This window comes from Gorilla gorilla, chromosome 6 (genome assembly GCF_029281585.2).
Source record: "Gorilla gorilla gorilla isolate KB3781 chromosome 6, NHGRI_mGorGor1-v2.1_pri, whole genome shotgun sequence".
NCBI classification, from domain to species: domain Eukaryota; kingdom Metazoa; phylum Chordata; class Mammalia; order Primates; family Hominidae; genus Gorilla; species Gorilla gorilla.
In genome coordinates, this window is record NC_073230.2 from 155735060 (window position 1) to 155754500 (window position 19441).

The 19441-nt window shown below is 37.3% G+C and overlaps 1 protein-coding gene across 1 annotated transcript in view; it reads left to right on the forward strand.

Moving 5' to 3' along the window:
- The window catches only part of CNTNAP2 (contactin associated protein 2), a 2292243-nt gene that overhangs the window by 646947 nt on the left and 1625855 nt on the right, over nucleotides 1-19441 (forward strand). The window contains exon 2 of the mRNA XM_019031540.4: nucleotides 11638-11748. Coding sequence (XP_018887085.3) covers nucleotides 11638-11748 — 111 coding nt within the window. The remainder of the gene's footprint in view (nucleotides 1-11637; nucleotides 11749-19441) is intronic.

Sequence of the window (19441 nt, forward strand, 5' to 3'; positions counted from 1 at the left end):
TCCAGCCTGAGTGACAGAACAAGACTCCATCTAGGGAAAACAAAAAACAAACAAAAAAAGAATCCCTGTAGTAGTCTGTTCTCACACTGCTAACAGAGACATGTCTGTGCCCGGGTAACTCATAAAGCAAAAAGATTTAATGGGCTCACAGTTCCACGTGGCTGGGGAGGCCTCATAATCATGGTGGAAGGCAGAGGAGGAGCAAAGTCATGTCTTACATGGTGGCAGGCAAGGTAGCATGTACAGGGGAACTCCCCTTTATAAAACCTGCAGATTTCATGAGACTTATTTACTATCATAAGAACAGCACAGGAAAGACCTGCCCGCATGATTCAATTACCTCTAACTGGGTCCCTCCCATGACATGTGGGAATTATGGGAGCTACAATTCAGATGCGATTTGGGTTGGGACACTGCTAAACCATATCAATCCCCTACAAAGCCCAGCAAAGTTGGCTTCCATCCCAGTCTTCTGCAGTCTCCCTGGCCACTTTCCTTCCTGTTTACCTCATGCTTCTGCTCCATCCTCACTGGCCTCCTAGGACCCTTGAACATACCCACGTTGTTCCTGCTCCTGAGCCTTTTGACTGGGGTTTGTTGTGCTAGAATTACTACTCCACAGATATCAGATAACCCTATGGCTTGTTCTCTCTTTTCCATTAAGTTCTGCTAAAAATGATACCTTATCAATAAGGCCTTCTGAAACCTCTAATTTCAAGGATACTTATCCATTCACCCATACTCCTCATCTTCCTGTCATGCCCTATTTTCCGTATAATTAACACCATCTGAAATACTGTGTATTTTTTTTTATTATTTACTATAATATGAAACTCTAGGTTGTTCACTGTTGTCCCCCAACTGTAGGCACTCTATAAATCGTCATTGAAGGAAATGCATATTAACTTTGCACTCAGCGTCACTGGGTAGTTAATATTATTTTTCAAACGTTATAAAATCAATATATGTTAATTGAAGAACATTTCCAAGCTGTAGAAAATAGAAGAAAATGAAAGTCAACAATTATCTAGCAATCAATACAGTACCATGATTGACATTTTGGTTTACATATTCTTTCAGTCATTTCTTTACCTATAAATATCTATTTCATAAAATGAAGATCATATTATAAATACTGTTTTATAGACTACTTTTTTAGCCTATCATGCCATAAACATTTGTCAATTGATTAAGGATTTTTCTACAGCTTCACCCTTACTGGCTCTATAGCACTCCATTGTTCACTCTGTGCCTCTTGATTGCATGGCCTAATCTGAAGTTACTTAAGCCAAGTACACTGGGAAAATGCTTACCTACAGCACTTAGTTATTTAAAGCTAAGTGGGTTAAGTAGTCTAGGAAATAGACTTGGTTGTCAATAAGTACATGGCTTATTGTTAAATACTAACTTTCAGTTAACCAGTTAATGAAACCAGAGAGTCAAAAATTGCAACATTTACCAGTGGACCAATAAATTACAATTCAAATGAGCCCTGCGCTTAGGAAGATTGTCAATCAAAGCTTTAAGAGTACTCAAGTTCATTTAGTCATATTGCAATTGACCTTGACGGTCTTCAGATTATTGGTTTATTAAAAGTTCTGTGTAGCTCGACCTTCTTATGAGACTGTGGAATTTGAGTTAAAAAAAGAAAAGTCTACTGTCACCACTGTGTTAGAGATTAAAACCTCTGCCTAGCTCCTGGGTGGTGATTCAATTTTTGAATACTATTTCGTTTTGTTGCATGAAGTTATGAAATTAAAACTTCAATTTGTTTTCCAGATTACAGCAAGGGTAAAAATTGTTTTTTATTATTTTGTGTTGTAGAGTTTTTTTTTTTCTTTTAAATTAGAAGATCAACTTCGGGGAGACAAAAGCTTAATTTAAAAAAAAAGCCTCACAAATCTATTTCATTTCTAGTATATTACAGTTCAGTAGATAATTTGAAACTGATTCATCTGTTATACCATCTGTCGGAAATATGCTACAGCTGTTAAATGTCCAGCAAAATTTGAACTACTTCTCAAAGTAATTTGCCCTTGGTACATGCAGACCAGACAATTTTTTATTTGATTTACAACCAAGATTTCTCCAAACATGACCGATTTTCTAGCTATACTACTTTTATTTCATTATTATTTTTAAACATAGCTATTAGACAAACCAAAATAGAAAATGAAAGAAATCTGAACTAATTTTTAAGATTAAAAATATTGAATTTATTCACTGCCATAAGCTATTAAAATTGCATTGATTGTGTTCAATATTTTTCAAAATATATGAAGAGTTCCTATGGTGTGCCCTACATTCTGCATATTGGGAAAGAAAAGAAGTTCCCTTCCTCAGAAGAAGATTATTGGCAGAGAAATCAACATACAAACCAATATTGATCATAATAGATTTTCAATGATACAGAATGAAAATATTATATTAGGAACACCAAAGTCTTATGTTCTTTTTAAGACTAAAAGTAGATGTAAAAGGGCTAACTGACAATAGTCAATAGTTTCAAGTCTCAAAAAACTCATTTGCTGGAGCCAAGATATTTAAAAAGTCCTAAAGTCATGTACTGTACTGATGAGTTAGACAAACCCTCTATATAATTCAGGGGTTCCAAATTACAAGTCCTTTTAAGTTGTTGAAGATCAGAGATGGTATTTCTTATGTGGGATACAGTGAAGTAGATCTATGTGCAAGATCATGGGATGAAGCCATTTCTCTTTTGCAATGCAGACTTTAAAATGGAAAATACAAAAATACATCTTAGAAGCTAAACAGATGAAGTGAATACATCTCAATAGTCAAAACTAGGAAGCACTTTGCCTTGCTTGCTTTTAGATGGATTTATTTCTTATCATTGTCAGTAATTCATTGATTCAACAGCTCTCTGCAAGGTTGTGCTATGCTGCATGACAGATTTTGAGGCTCTGGGAATACAGAGTGGACAAGTCAGGCACCTGCCTTCCTCTCATTTTACTTACAGTCCATTCAACAAGAAAAGTAATAAAGAAATTAAAAACAAACCAGATAATTTCAGATTGTGGTGAGTGCTGTGAAACAAAACAAGACAGTGTGATAGAATAGCAAGCAATGTCTCAATGAAGACAGAAATTGAGTTGGTTAATTTAGATGAACTGGTCAGAAAAAGTGAAGGTAGTATTTGCGTCAGAATCAGAGTGGAAAGGAACCAATTCTTTTAAACCTGGTAGAGAGAATTTTAGCTGGACAGCAGAGAGGATGGAAAGGCCTTTGAGCAAGGGTGTGCCTGGTGTGTATGAAAGAGAGAGGAGAGTGAATCTAGAGCTTAGTGACCCAGAGAAGGAGTGAAATAAAATAGCGCCAGAGATATCTTCAGGGCCAGACCATCTTGGGCCCAGTGGAGCTTGGATTTTATACTAAATAAGAGGGGAAGCCATCAGGAAGTCTTCAGGGCATGGCAAAATCTGATGCCCAGTTTTAAAAAATCCATCTGGCAAATGTGAAGACAATGGATTGCAAGGAGATAAAGATTGAAGCAGGAAATAAGTGCCCAATAAATATTTATTGAATGAATAAATGAAATAAAGTTGATGCATTTTGCTGAGGCTATTCAATGTAGGCATATCCATTAAATTGCTGATTATATATGGGTTTCTCTGAGAACATCTATTTAAAACTGCAGAAACCTCTTTCAGTTAAAAGATGTGGGTCTGATTTGGCACACAAAATATTGAAATTGCTGCAATATTATTATATAGGGTAACATTTCATGTAAATTCTTAGAATCAAAATGAGAGGTAGTGAGAACAATTTGACAATTTCAATATTATTAGGTCTGTGTAGCCCAGTGCAACATATATGATTTTACCTGAAGTCACTATAGAAACCATTTGTCCCAGAAAACTAGACTTCAAAAGCACAGGCCTTAGAATCAGGTACAATTCGGCCTTTGTCCTGACTTTAATATCCTTTAGCTGTGAGATCTGAAGCCTCCTCATCTATAAAATGGTAATACTACCCATCTCAATGGGTTACTGTGATAACTCAATGAGATGACCCACTCAAAATATTTACTTGCCTCTCACGTAAGTGTTTAATAAATGATTGCGATTACTATCAATTGATTTGTTGATTGTGGTTTAATGATCTCTGCCATCTGTATATTCATCAAGGTCCAAATTGGAAGGATTGAGGTGAGAGGTGGGAAGGCTGCCTCATTCGGGCTCACCCCCATAATGCCTATGGTAGCACACTGGGCTTTGTCTCATTAAATGGAAAATGAAATAAAAGAGTAAATTAGGTCACCTCCATCTAGTAGGAAACAAGAGAGATATAGTAAAAAGAAAAACGGAAGGCAGATGAATTTATTGTATTCACTTAGCAATTTTCGCTGTGTGTCAGATAAGTTATGTCCAATCAGTTGATTTCATTCCAATTCCATTATCTTTAGCTTTTTCCTAAATTAGCATTTGATGACAAACTAATTGTACTTCTCTTCATGGTCCTTCTGTTTGATAAATTCTTTTGTGAACTTACTTGTAGACTCTATGAGAAAATAATTAATTCTCAATGCGATTATATGACCTGTTTCAGCAATGACCTAGCACTCTAGTATTTTCTGTGCAAAGTTAGTTACTTCTGCCACGCAGAGCCTAATATAAATAATAAAAGATCTCTAATATAAAATGAAATACATAAAATGAGGCTATATTTGTATGGGAATTTCTATGATAGATCAGTAAGTGGAAAGGTATGTTAAAGATCAGATTGTAAATGTTTTTTGTTTGTTTATTTGCGTGCATATCTAAATATCTGTTATGTTAAATGTTGCATCTGTGTATATGTACTATGAAGAGTAATAATAGCAATGACTTCTATGGATTATTAGGGTTCTTTCTTTAACTGTATTGTATGAAATTCTACAGGAGCAAGAGAAAGATGTATCTTATTTTCAATAGCAAAGAGTAGTCCAGGGAAGCTGGAGCAAGAGATACACAAAACCAATGTATGAACCATAAAAATGGGAGGAAAATATGGTATAAGTGAAGATATATAAGATAGATTGAGTAGTAGTCAATGAGTTCTTTGCCCTAAGAAGGAGCATACATTTTTATAGCATACTTCTATAACTCTGAATGTTTAACCATTTATTTTATGTTGTTATAATTTAAAAATCTAGAACAACTGGGTCAAAACACGAAAAGGACTTTTGAAATAATGGAAAAACTAAGGAAACTGTGGGTAAGACAGGATTAAACAAGTTGCCCAAATTTATGTTGCTAGGAATAAAATCTAAATATTTTGACTCTAAGGAGCATGCTGCTACCTCTGAAAGTCACGCCTTTCACCAAAAAATATTAATTATACAAAGTTAAGTTAAAAAAACTTGACCCTCAACTATGCCTAAAAATTATTATAAAAATTGGAAGAGAATATCATATTCTTTTTCCTGTACTTTCCACATGTTATTAAAGAAAAATGTGATATGTGAAAATTAGAAAATGTAAAACATAAATTAAATTTAGACAAAATTTGGCTTGCAGACATCAGGAATAATTTAAGAAGCTCTGGCCAAACCTCCCAACAAACTTGCCGTCTGCTTCCCATCCTGCCTTGTTCCTTATGACTAAAACTATCTTGAATTACAAGCTGAACGACAAGCTTTTCTATGGCTTCCCAAGCAGCACAGCAGTTCCTCAAGAGGTATTTTGTCTTTCCCCGATGTCCATTTCAGGGTCTGGTGTCCCATCTCAGTGCTCCGGGACTGCACCTTGCCTTCTGCTCCTGAGTGTCCCGATGTTGTGTGCCCTCCCACATTTCTGACCGTCATTAGTTATTGCATTAACTAGTGACCCTGAAATGGACATCAGAGGGTAGATAAAAGACCTCTTGGAGGAACTGCTGTGCTACTGATGATGCAAAGGAATAGTCATAACACGTGATGCAGGGTAAATGTGCAGGTAGAGGTAGAGTAGCTCGAACTTCAAAAGGTAGAAGTTGAATGTACACATAAGACCACAGAGTGATGTGTTCAACTCAGAATGTGCCTTTTGCCGTGGAATTTTTCCTAATATAAAAGTGAGGATGTTATTGCTAGAATTTCTGTTCAGCTAGCACTGTCTCATTCTTGAGTCATTTGTTGTTTTAGTTGTTTTCCTCCATTAGGCTTATGTTACCAAATGGGTCATATAAAACATCTATTTGAAGTATTATAGCTTAAACATATATTGTTTTGTGAAAATTTTTCAGACATTATATTTCAGCAGAGATGCATTTGAAAACCATACTTTTGAGTCAATTACATATATTCTGAAGTCCTTTAATCTTGTAAACTCCTGCCAGTATCCCTTGCCAATAGCCAAACCTCTCAGCCGTATCTTTTAGGTAAAGGGCAACAGCTATTTCATGTCTATTTGCCAATAATTTCCTCTGCTCCAGCTTGAGTTAGTACAGGATTCATATAGCTAGTCTGCCTTCATGATTGACTGAAATTGTGTGAAAATAAAACTCAAGGCCCATCTGCTTTTCTAGTTTTCATCCAAGATTCCCTGGAAGGGAAGTACGCTGGAGACCAAATATTTGCCATTGCTGTGTATGGCTGCAGTTTTGGAAGACATCCCAGTATGGGAAAACACAATACTGGATTATTTCAAATGTTAGTTCTCTTTTTCTTTCGCTCCTTCCCTCCTTTACTATTATATAAAAATTCTAACTTTCTCCAGGGATTTGCCTGATTTCCTAGTATTTAATGTCTGCAGGAGATTGAGATACATGTTTTACCACAACAAAAAAGCAGATTTTTTAGAATGCATAATGAGTGATAACCATTATTACAGTTGGAAATAAAAATGGATAGTATATTGTAATAGTCAGTACGGCAATATGTGCTTGCATGGAGTGCTGCTACAACAATCTCTGGGAAATTTCAAATTCATTGTGGGCTCTTTCATGTTGCTTGAGGTGTTCCCTCTTTCTAAAATTTCCTTTCTACCTATCTGTAGTCTCTAATTTCTTCAGATTCTATTCATTAATTATATGGCATCTGACACTCTAATCATTAATCGTTCTGATTCCTAAGTTCCTTCATATTTGTTATACTGGATAAGAGGTTTGGAAACTCACTCTGTAAAAGCTCAGATAGTAAATAGTTTAGTTTCGTGGGCCATATGATGTCCATTGCAATATTCTACTGCTGTGTGAAAGCCATCAGAGACAATACATAAATGCATGATGTGTAGCTGTGCTCCAATAAAACTTTACTTACAAAAGGAATCTGTGGGCTGGGTTGGGCCTGCAGGCCATAGTTTTCTAACTCTTGGTGGTTAACACTATTTTGGGGTTTTCAGAGCTTGAGAGAAACTTAAACTTCCTCATAGTACTTGTGTATCACCTGTAGGAAAGGGGTTCATTGACATATTCAAGGTCACACGTTTATGATGGAGCCAGGGCTAATGAGCAACTCAACTAACAGCAACCCTACATTTCTAATTTATTTGTGACTTTTAGTATTTGATTTTTTTCTATTTAGCATTGAATTTTAAACCATTTTTTATTACTCTTTTGTTGCTTCATGTTTAATTACTTTTTGTGGATTCACTTATTACTGCCACTTATGGAGGAATATGCCATATCTTTGTATGTATGTATGTGTGGGCATATATACAAATGGAATGTAGCGAAATGGAATTATATATATATATATGTGTGTATACACACACACACACACACATATACATATAATCTGCCTGAAGTAGTGAAAACAGCAAAATGCAGTGTAAGATCTCAATAAGTATTCGTGATTAATGTCCTCCAGGAAAAAATATAGTAATTGTTGCATTTTTTAGCTTATAATATGATTATAGATTATGTTTTAATTTGGAAGAATGTGAGATTGCTGGTGCTTTACATTCTGATAATAATTTTGCAGTCACCTTTAAAAAAATTGCTTATTGGCCCTGATCTTTACTAATCTCAATTTAATTCTAATTATTGTTATTCTGAATAATTATATAATTTTTTCAAATTATTACTTTAATTTTTAAATTTTTAAAAATTGATTTTTTGATTTTTTAAATTAGTAAAAAATGTAACATTTGGTACTCAGATGATGAATTAGTTACAGAAGCCAATTTGTTTAATGTAATAACTCTATATTATGGTTTTATAAATGCTACATATAAATTCTAAATTTAGATTAGCTATTGGATCATTTAATCAGTTATCAACTTAGTTTAATTACATTCAACACAACCATATCTATCCATTGGATATTCACTCTTAGGAAATGTGTCATGCATTATTATCAAGTATGAGCTAGCCTGATTGAGCAGGTATGGACTAGAAAAATTTCTCCTAGCATGATCCTGTAGATTTGTAACGTGGCTTTCTTCCTCATTTTCTTCATATTTCTACTCAAATGCTACCTGATCATTTTGTCAAAGCTTTCCTTGAGAAGGCAGCATAAAATAGCAATTCTCTTCCTCTCCACCTCACCCCCAAACTCCCTGCCCACTGTTTCATATTTAATGTTCCTTCTTAGTATTAATTACCATTGCATAGTATAAATTTACATTTTTTTATTGGCATGTTTCTTCCCACAAAAACATAAGCTCTACAAGGGCAGGGCGTTGTTAATTTCACCTTCAGCTGCACTTCAGTGCTTGGCAGTTGATGCATATTTAAATGAATGAAATGAACATGAGTGAATGTTAGCACATTTCTAATATAACAGGAACATTAGAAGGAATGTTTACTCCAATTAAAGGCAACACTTATCTCAAAAATTATAAAAAGTTATAATCAAATGTATCAGAAAGTAGGAAAATCAAGGATGTATGTTTGTGCTCACAGCTAAACAGAAGTAGATGTTTTCGATTAATATGAAACCCATTACTTTAGATGATAGCTTTGTGAATTGATACTTTTAAAACAAATTTTATGTTCTTTTCATTCTTTTACATTTAACTTTCTGGGGAACTTATTTATACACACATGCCATATTTCACAGAGGCGCTTGCAGTATAAGAAAAATAAGCAATTTTACAAATATTATATGAAGATGGATTTGTTCATTTTAATTTCCAATTTGTATACAATTGAGTGGTGGGATAATAAATAATAATTCATTTCTCCAGTATCATTGGGGACTTCACTTAAGTGAATTTACAAGAAAATTAGTTTATTTTTTCTGTTGCTAAAATTTTTTTTGCTTATAAATTTGAGAGAGAAACATTTTTGAATATATAGAGAAACATTTTCTGTTTTATTAAACAGAGTTCTGAGCGTAAACATTTGTGGGGAATTTAAGACCACTACTCTAAAAATTAAGTGTTGTGGCATGTTATAATATGAGATCTTGCTTCCAGACTCTTTGAGGTTCATTGGGTTTAGTACATTCATTCATTTATCCTACAAATGTTTTTAGAGTACGTGCCAAGTACTATTGTTCAGATCACTGGAGAGTAAGCATTAGGCCAACTAAAACTTCATTTCAGATAGAGCTTTCTATCTAGTGGGAGAGAAAGACAACAAAACAATTAAATGAGTAAAACATAACATATCAGGTGGTGCTATGTGTTATGACAGAAAATCAAGCAGGATGTGGATACAGAGACTGATGGCAACAAAATGCTGGGTGAACTAGCAAACCCTGTCCTCAGTGGCAAAGGTCACATTGAGCAGAGACCTGTGACAAGAGAGGATACTTGGAGTAGTGATTGCAAAGGCTTACAGCAGGGGTAGGATTGTTTTTAAAGGAAGAGGAGGGGCCAGGTGCGGTGGCTCACACCTTTAATCCCAGCACTTTGGGAGGCCGAGGCGAGCAGATCACGAGGTCAGGAGATCTAGACCATCCTGGCTAACATGGTGAAACCCCGTCTCTACTGAAAATACAAAAAAAGAAAAAAAATAGCTGTACTTGGTGGCACATGCCTGTAATCCCAGCTACTCAGGAGGCTGAGGCAGGTGAATCGCTTGAACCCGGGAGGCAGAGGTTGCAGTGAGCCGAGCTGGCGCCACTGCACTCCAGCCTGGGCGACAGAGCGACACTCGGTCTCAAATAAAAAGAAAAAAGAAGAGGAAAGGGGCCGTGGTGGCTAGACAGGAATAGACAAGGACATGGGGAAAGAGATAAGACTAGTGTTGTGGCTATCATAGGCCACTGGGTGGCGGGGTAGCAGGGATTGGGCAGGGGTACTTCGAACAGTACGCCAAGTTGAGAGCAGGAGCCAGAGAACATTTTGAGTACAGCAGCCACAGGTTCACTTACAGTTTAAAAAGTGTTTCTTCAGCTGCTGCCGGCAAAACTATAGCAGAGTGAGAGGGGAAGCAGGGAGACCACACAGTCTTTTGTAACAGTGATCTCTGGAAGCTGTATGTGCCCGATCTGTAGCTATGGAGTTGAAGCGAGGCAGTAGGATTTGGAACATCCCAGTATCCGAAGACTTAGCCCTCCATGCCATCTCCCAGAGACCCAGAGAGGGCCGGTAGACTCAGAACAGTCCTGGCCACGTTAACATTAGAAGAACTTAGGCGTTGGCAAAATGAGAAAGATCCATCAAAGGAATCAGAGAGCAAGCAGCTAATGAGAAAAAAGAGAAAAAAAATGTTAATGACATTATAAAAGCCAAGTGCAGAAAGTGTTACAAATAGAATTGAGGTATTGCCTGGTTTCAGCGCAGTTGATTGGTTAAGCATGATGGGAACTGATTAATTTTTCTGTCAGTAATAATTTTCAAGTTGATGATTATTCTATCTTTACTTGCTGATGTCTAGTTCTTTCTTTCTTTGATTTTTGAGACGGAGTTTCGCTGTTGTTGCCCAGGCTGGAGTGCAGTGGCGCGATCTTGGCTCACCGCAACCTCCGCCTCCCAGGTTCAAGCAATTCTCCTGCCTCAGCCTCCCGAGTAGCTGGGATTACAGGCATGCACCACCATGACCGGTTAATTTAGCATTTTTAGTAGAGATGGGGTTTCTCCTGTTGGTCAGGCTGGTCATGCTGGTCTTGAACTCCAGACCTCAGGTGATCCACCCGCCTTGGCCTCCCAAAGTGCTGGGATTACAGGCATGAGTCACCACTCCCAGCCTCTTTTTTCTATTCTACTGAGAACATGTAACATGAGATCTGCCTTGATAAGTGTGCAATATTATCTAGAGGTATAATATTTCACACCAGATCTCCAGAACTTAGTCATCTCACATAACTGAAATTTTATACGTGTTGGTTAGCAACTCCCCATTTCTTGGTCTTTTGGCTTTGGTAGGAGTCCTCTTTGTCTTTCCTCCTCCAACCTTAGTAATTCTAGTTCTCTGTTCCTATAAGGTATAAATACCTGAAGATTTCCAGGAGGTGCCAGATACCAAAGCTGATTACAGGAACAAGCTCAATTTTACTCATGATTCTCAGATAGCAAGACTGAGGTGAAGTCCTTCGGAGTAATGCGCTTTGCTATGGTTTTCTGTTTGAATATCAGGGTTATATAAACTGCTCCTGTGTTATGTTATACTTAGGATAACAGAATTGCCTAAATTCCTTTGCTAAATATTGTTTCAAAGATATGTAAAAGATATACCAGATTCAATGATTTTTTAACCAACACATACCAATCATTATTTAGAAATCGTTGTTGAGTATCTCTCTCCCTCTCTGTCTTTTGTTTTCAGAAAAATGTGATGAGCCACTTGTCTCTGGACTCCCCCATGTGGCTTTCAGCAGCTCCTCCTCCATCTCTGGTAGCTATTCTCCCGGCTATGCCAAGATAAACAAGAGAGGAGGTAAGCCAAATTTTGATTCTTTTATCAATAAACATGTTAAATAAGAACGTGTTATATTTATAGCCATATATATATGTAATCACACAACAGATGTTGGCAGACACCAGAAATCACTCCTGCCACTTCTATTAAAAGATCCATAGATGCCATTAACCTCTCATGTAATCTCCACATTGGAATAACATAGGAAAACTTAGGCTGGAAGTTAGAGATAGTACGTCAAAAAGGAAGACATTTTGAAGTTGCCTGGGATAATAAAGTCAAAATGGCATAAATGTTTAGAGTTAAAATTCCTATTAATCAGAAAATCATTTAGAAAGATGTAAAAAAGAATTGACTCCCAAAATGCGTATGGTTTATTAAAAAGAGCACTTTGTATTTACTGTATATTAATGTAAAAAGTTAGTTCCTATTGAAAATGCAAATGCCTCTTGTAATTTTTCCTCCGGTACCCAGAATGTAGCTCTATTATAAAATCTGTGTAAAAAATAGTTAGATGTGTGCAACTGCAACATGAGTTCTTGACCTTAAATCATGGTATTTGTTAGTAACTGGCAGTTTCAAATTTTCTAGCAATTCACTGAGAGTAAAAGAACATAATTCAGGACAGAGGCAAAAAACTCTTTTGCTTCAAAGGAACACTGGTACAAACATCAGCGAATGGCAACTTAAAAAGGAAAGAAACAATATTATCTCAGATAAATATGAATCAGCAAACAAAGACCATGATGTTTAATTCAGTAAAACAGGAATGGTGGTGGTTGACAGGGGCTTCGGTGGAGAGGGAGAAAAAATTGAGATATCTGTTAAAAGGTACAAAGTTTTAGTTAGACAAGATGAATAAGGTTTGGATATCTATTGTGTAGCATGGTGACTATAGTTAATAATATGTTCCATGCTTGAAAATCGCTAAAGTAACAGCTTTTAAGTGGTCTCACCATTTATGAAAAATAACTGTGTCGTGATGGATATGTTAATTATCTTGAGTTAATTATTTCACAATACATATGTCAAAACACCATGTTGTATACTATAAATATATAAATTTTTTGTGACTGCACCTTAATAAAGCTAAAGGAAAATAAGAAATGTGAAATCATAAAACAATCTAGAATCAACCAATTCTATAAATAAAAAAATAAAAGGGAATGAATATAGGAGGAAGTAAGAAAGGGAAGAAGGGAGGGAAGGAGAAAGGGAGGGAGGGAGAGAGGAAGGAAGAAAGGAAGGAAGGAAGGAAACAAAGATGAAAAAAGAAAGCAGGAGGAAACCCAAAAGAAGAACAAGAAGAAGAAAATAAAGAGAGGAAGAAAAAATATTGTATCAGAAAAGAAAGACATATCAGATTTAGAAAGACCAAAAAAGAGAAGAAAATAGATAGGAAAAAGCTAGCCTAGTGTATACAGAATAATATATAAGGTATTCACAGATGTATGAAGAGGTCTCAGTCAGTAAAAAGACTTGGTGAAAGAGTGATACACAAGCAAAGGTAGAGGAACATAACAAAAATGCAGTTTTGGTGTAATATTAGTATAAATTAGCTCATTTTTATAACCTGATATTCATCAGGCTATGGACATGAGAGAGTTGTTGAGTTACTATAAGTTATCAAAAATTCTGCATAAAGATGTGGAAGTAATATAAATTTTAATGTATTTCTCTCTCGTAAAAGTCATTGGAAACAACTAAAACAATGAATATAGACAGAAAAACATGAAACAAGGGACTGGCCATACCCAGATGGTAATTATGATACTGACCTTCCCATTACTAGGAAATCTAGGACAAAATATGAAAAAGAGATACCATGTAATTCTAGGTCCCAAGAGTGTACTGTTCCCTAAAAGAAGTGCCATAATGCCGAGAGACATAAATCACCTGTGAGGAATGGAAGCAGAATCAGAAAATGTTACTTTCAAAAGTTTTGAGTGAAAATATGACTGAAGAAGATGATTTGCTCAGTAAATTTGGGCAAGTCAGGTTCTATCATGCAAACAGCACTTCAGGAATACAAATGAGACAATCTAGTCACCAATGAGAAAATTGAAAGTGCACAATAAAGAAATTGTGGCCACATGACTGGTGGTGAGCAAGGAACCCATTTCCATATAAGACCTCAACTAAACAATGTAGGAGCTATAGTTGTGGGAGACAGTATAAATGTTATAGGCACAGAAATGTAAAAGTGTCAATTATGGGAATTAGAGAGATGTGGGTGTTTTTTCTTTCTAACCTTTCAGAGCAGCAGGTTACCAGATGCTGAAACTTTAGGTACAAATTTATTCTGCCTTTGGTTTTTGAATGGGAATTAACATCTTTTACAAGAAAAAATATATGGGTTTTTTGTTCTCATTTAATTCCAGAAAAGTTAAATTATTTTTCTTTGTTTTAACGTATTACAAGATACCACTTTACATCATTTAGAGCTACTTATGTATTTATCTACTCATACAGAGAGAGTCAGATATCTGATATTAAGCTTCCAAAGTGTTAATATATTTCTTAACTTGGACACTTGGATTTGAGGAGTATCTTTACTTTCCTTATAGTAGTTTTGTTTGTAGTTTGTAGAATATATATTTATATCTACCTAGATGATTGACAGGCAGGTAGGTAGGTAGATAGAGAGAAATAGAATGCATTTCCAGAAAGACAGATGTTTCAAAAGCAAAAAAACTATAAAACAAAAGTTACAGTTTCTTAACTGTGTGACCCGAAGTTCTTCTCTTTTTGACCATTGATATACTGGATTGTCATACATTAGGGTGAAATTATCATGTTGGGAAAGAAAGTGTTGTCTGTCCTATAGATACAGATCTACACTTCACTGTAGCCCATTTTATCGTTTGTTATGTGGGGACGTGCAGCTACGTACTTTCTGGCTTCTAAAGACTGCTTTGCTTATCAGCGTTATGCTGTCCGTAATGGCATATAACTCGCCCTCCCCAACCCTCTCATTTTTGCTCCCTAATTTTTACGGATGGTGAGGTAACTAAGCTATATCTTCACCCTTTATGCTGCTCTGCCCCTGCAGGTACAGCAAGAAACATACATGTAGGGCTTCACCCTTGTTGGCCACGTAAATGTGGGTCAAGGGAACTAGCATGAGAAAGAAAGGTTATATCCTCTCCAAGGAAAAACAAAAAGAAAGTCATACATAGTTGTTACAATACAAAACTTTTTTTTTTTTTTTTTTTTTTTTTTAAGACAGGGTCTTGCTCTGTTGCCTGAGCTGGAGTGCAGTGGCATGATCTCAGCTCACTACAAGCTCCACCTCCTGGGTTCAAGTGATTCTTCTGCCTCAGCCACACAAGTAGCTGGGATTACAGGAGAGTGCCCACCATGCCTGGCTGATTTTTGCATTTTTTAACAGAAATGGGGTTTTGCCATGTTGGCCAGGTTGGACAACAAAATATTTTCTTCCACTCTAAAATTTATATGCAAATGCCCTTGGGAGAAGAGCCATGTAGGGTGAAATTCTTGAAAACATATATGTGGCTAATAGCCAGCATTGAGAGAAAAGAGATTTTTTTTAAGTATAGCATGATGTTGTATATCTGGACGATATAAAGAAGACAGACAATTCCAAGCAGAAAAAATATATGAACATTATAGAATCCAGGAATGTTGGAGATACATTTTCTTAATTTACAAGTGGCAAGAGTCATCTGATACAGACGCTATATAAGTATCTGAAAGTGAGAAGATCATATACTAACAGAAAAATATAAGAATGTAACCTACTAATTATACAAATGCAGAAAAGAACAAATTCAGTTGAGCATTATGTTGATAAACATTGGCTTCAAGTTTTATTATTTACTTAAATGATATTCCTAAAATACATTTTGGAGGGAAAGTTTATAAATACATAGGAAAGCACCATATAAATGCAAATATTCAAATGACAGATTGTCACATATTTATGAAATTGAATTTAGTTAATGGGTCTCCACAATACAGATCCATCTGCTATAATCTTGATGTCAGGGACCAGTACATGGCAAAAGTATGGAGGAAATGTGATGTTTAAATGAAAAATCCATGCGTAATTCTGACATGTCTTTTGGAGCTCATTGTTTTTAGTTTGTTGGTGCTGTTGTTGTTTTCTTATCAACACCTTATCCCTGTGATCTGTGTTCTGATTTATCCCCACATTTTTAATCCATCGAAGGCTTCTCAGTCTTGTGTCATTCTGAGGTAGTAGCACTTAGATGTGTTACTCTTTCCAAGGTTAGCACAGATACAAAACCTTTGAAAGTTTCAAACAGCATATCCGTTACCTTACTTTTAATATAGAATTTTACAGATTATAAACTGCTTTCATCTGTGGTCTAATTGTTTCTCAATCTTCCTAACAACCTGGTTAGAAAGAATGGTCAGTTAGAGAAGCCAATCAATTCTTCTGCCAAACTTTCAACCTTGTACTACATATGCCTTTTGTAGAAATCAGTCGTTTTCTTCTGCCAGAGAGACAGCTATCCACCACATGGTCCAGGTCTGTCTCCACTACCACAGAGGCTTAGTGAGAACACCTGATCTCAACGGATGCTATTAGAATCTCTCTGCTTTGTTACTTGACATCGTTTTGGGAACCCAGGGGACTACTGGGGAAACGATAACAGGCTATGTGTAAACTAGAGAGAAGAGGAGAGCAGGTGCTGGGGAAGAAGTGAAGGCATGAGGCCAGGGTACCTGCACAGAGAAGGATGAATCAAGCTCTGGTTTCACTCACAGGCTCTTTCAGACCCCTGTTTCCAGCTTGCTTAACCTCTGACTGAACTTCAGCTTGAGTCTCTGAGATGTATCATTCCAGTTCCAATGGTCACCTCCCCCTGTCTGAGCTCATTAAAGTAAGTTTTTCTTCCTAGTTACTAAAGGACTTTTGGTTTTAAAGAAAAACACAAACAAAAACTAGTTATTATCCCCGTTTTACAAATTCAAATAATACATATAGAAACCCCAAAATACATCATTAGGTTCTAAAGTAGCATAGCTAGGGAACAGTGGCACAGGGAGAGGGACACAAATCCATGTCTTCTGCTGGAACCCGACGCTCTTTATATGTGATTACACCTGATGAGGTAATATCAGTGCTGCCTTTTTGAATTAGCCCAATGATGGTGCCTAAAATGAGTTTGAAGATTTGAGTCAAGTTCGATTTATTTATGCTGTTGTAGCCAGAGAAACCCAGTCATGCAATCTCAGTATTTCCCAACTAATGTAGATCCTGAATAATTTTCTTTCTTTTCACCTTCCTGCCACTGATTTTTACTTAGTAGATATGCCTAAGAATCTTGTTTGTTGCCTCCTCAAAGATGTTTCCTCCTATGTATTTTCCCTGAGTAATTTCTCCCATTTTAAGAATGCGTCATCTTCTCTATCACACCAGAGGGCAGAAGGTTGTGGTGGTGATGTTGTTTTCACATTAGTTTTCCTCTATTTCCTTCAGCAGGGAAAACACATTGCACTTGCAGGCCACATAATTAATAATCACTTATCAAAGGAGTATGTGAATAACAGATGTTTGGAGAGACTGCTAGAATAGATCTCTTGAAGTTCCTACGTGTATCTCGAAGAGAACCACAGTCCTTACCTTTCCTTAAAAGACACCACTTTATACTAGAATGATTTATAATCCTTTGGGTGTGTACCCAGTAATGGGATTGCTGGGTCAAATTGTATTTCTGGTTCTAGATCCTTGAGGAATTACCACACTGTCTTCCACAATGGTTGAACGAATTTACACTCCTACCAACAGTGTAAAAGTGTTCCTATTTCTCCACATCCTTGCCAGCATCTGTTGTTTCCTGACTTTTTTTGGGGGGGGGGGCGGGGGGGTGGGGGGCGGAGTCTCTCTCTGTTGCCCAGGCTAGAGTGCAGTGGTGCGATCTCGGCTCACTGCAAGCTCTGCCTCCGAGGTTCATGCCATTCTCCCCCCTCAGCCTCCTGAGTAGCTGGGACTGCAGGCGCCCGCCACCATGCCCAGCTATTTTTTTTTTTTTTTTTTTTTTTTGTATTTTTAGTGGAGGCAGGGTTTCACCATGTTAGCCAGGATCGTCTCAATCTCCTGACCTTGTGATCCACCCGCCTCGGCCTCCCAAAGTCCTGGGATTACAGGCGTGAGCCACTGTGCCCGGCCGGTTTCCTGACTTTTTAATGATCACCATTCTAACTGGTGTGAAATAGAATCTCATTGTGGTTTGATTTGCATTTCTCTAATGACCAGTGATGATGAGCTTTTTTTTTAATATGTTTGTTGGCCGCAATCCAACCCAAATGGCCACCAATGATGGACTGGATAAAGAAAATGTGGGACATATACACCACGGAACACTATGCAGCTATAGAAAAGAATGAGTTCATGTCCTTTGCAGGGACATGGATGAAGCTGGAAGCCATCATTCTCAGCAAACTAACACAGAAACAGAAAACCAACACTGCATGTTCTCACTTATAAATGGGAGCTGAACAATGAGAACACATGGACACAGGGAGGGGAACATAACACACTGTGGCCTTTCATAGGGTGAAGGGCAAGGAGAAGGAGAGCATTAGGAGAAATACCTAGTGCATGCGGGGCTTAAAACCTAGATGACAGGGCCGGGCGCGGTGGCTCACGCCTGTAATCCCAGCACTTTGGGAGGCCGAGGCAGGTGGATCACGAGGTCAGGAGATCCAGACCATCCTGGATAACATGGTGAAATCCCGTCTCTACTAAAAATACAGAGAATTAGCCGGGCGTGGTGGTGGGCGCCTGTAGTCCCAGCTACTCGGGAGGCTGAGACAGGAGAATGGCACGAACCCGGGAGGCGGAGCTTGCACTGAACCCAGATAGCGCCACTACACTCCAGCCTCGGTGACAGAGCGAGACTCCGTCTCAAAAAAAAACAAAAAACAAAAAAAAAAACACCCTAGGTGACAGGTTGATAGGTGCAGCAAACCACCGTGGCACATGTGTACCTATGTAACAAACCTACACATTCTGCCCATGTATCCCAGAACTTAAAAAAAAAAAAAAAAAAATCACTAAAGCCATAGTTTCCAGTTTAATTTTTAAAAATTAACATAAAAAGACACAAAAGACACCACTGAAGTTCATAATTGCCACCATGCCTTTATACCACAGCTTGCTCAGATAATCACTGTAGGCTGGTGTCATTTTCCACTTCCTGTTGGCCAAGAGGAAGTTCTAGTGATTAGCATGACGCCAACCTCTTCCCTAGCTCACACTTACATACGCATGTCCCCCTCCGGAAACACGCTGGGCTGCCTCTTACACGCTCCCAGGCAGTTCAGCAAACAGTAAAAGCTTACTCTACTCTTGAGAAATCTATTATTCCTGCTACTCCTAGAAAGAAAATTTTTCCCTTTTTCCCACTCTCAATTCTCTTGTCTCTGAGTTGCATTTATAAAACACCTTCTTTCCCTCTGCTTTTTCTTTGCTGTCCTCTTTTTGCCTTTAAATATTAGAAGGATCTGTCACAACTAATTAAATCTAGAACTGCAGCTGATATACTTATAAACTGGGAACGGAACCACAGCGCGTCCATGAGGGCATTGTCTGTGTGGCCTAGCTCCTCCTGCTGGTACTCTTCTGCTGTCTCTAGTCCGTGATGTACTCCTTTGTTACACATGGCCCACTCATGACCGCCCGAATCAGCCACAGTAGGCAGTATTCTTAACCTTAATT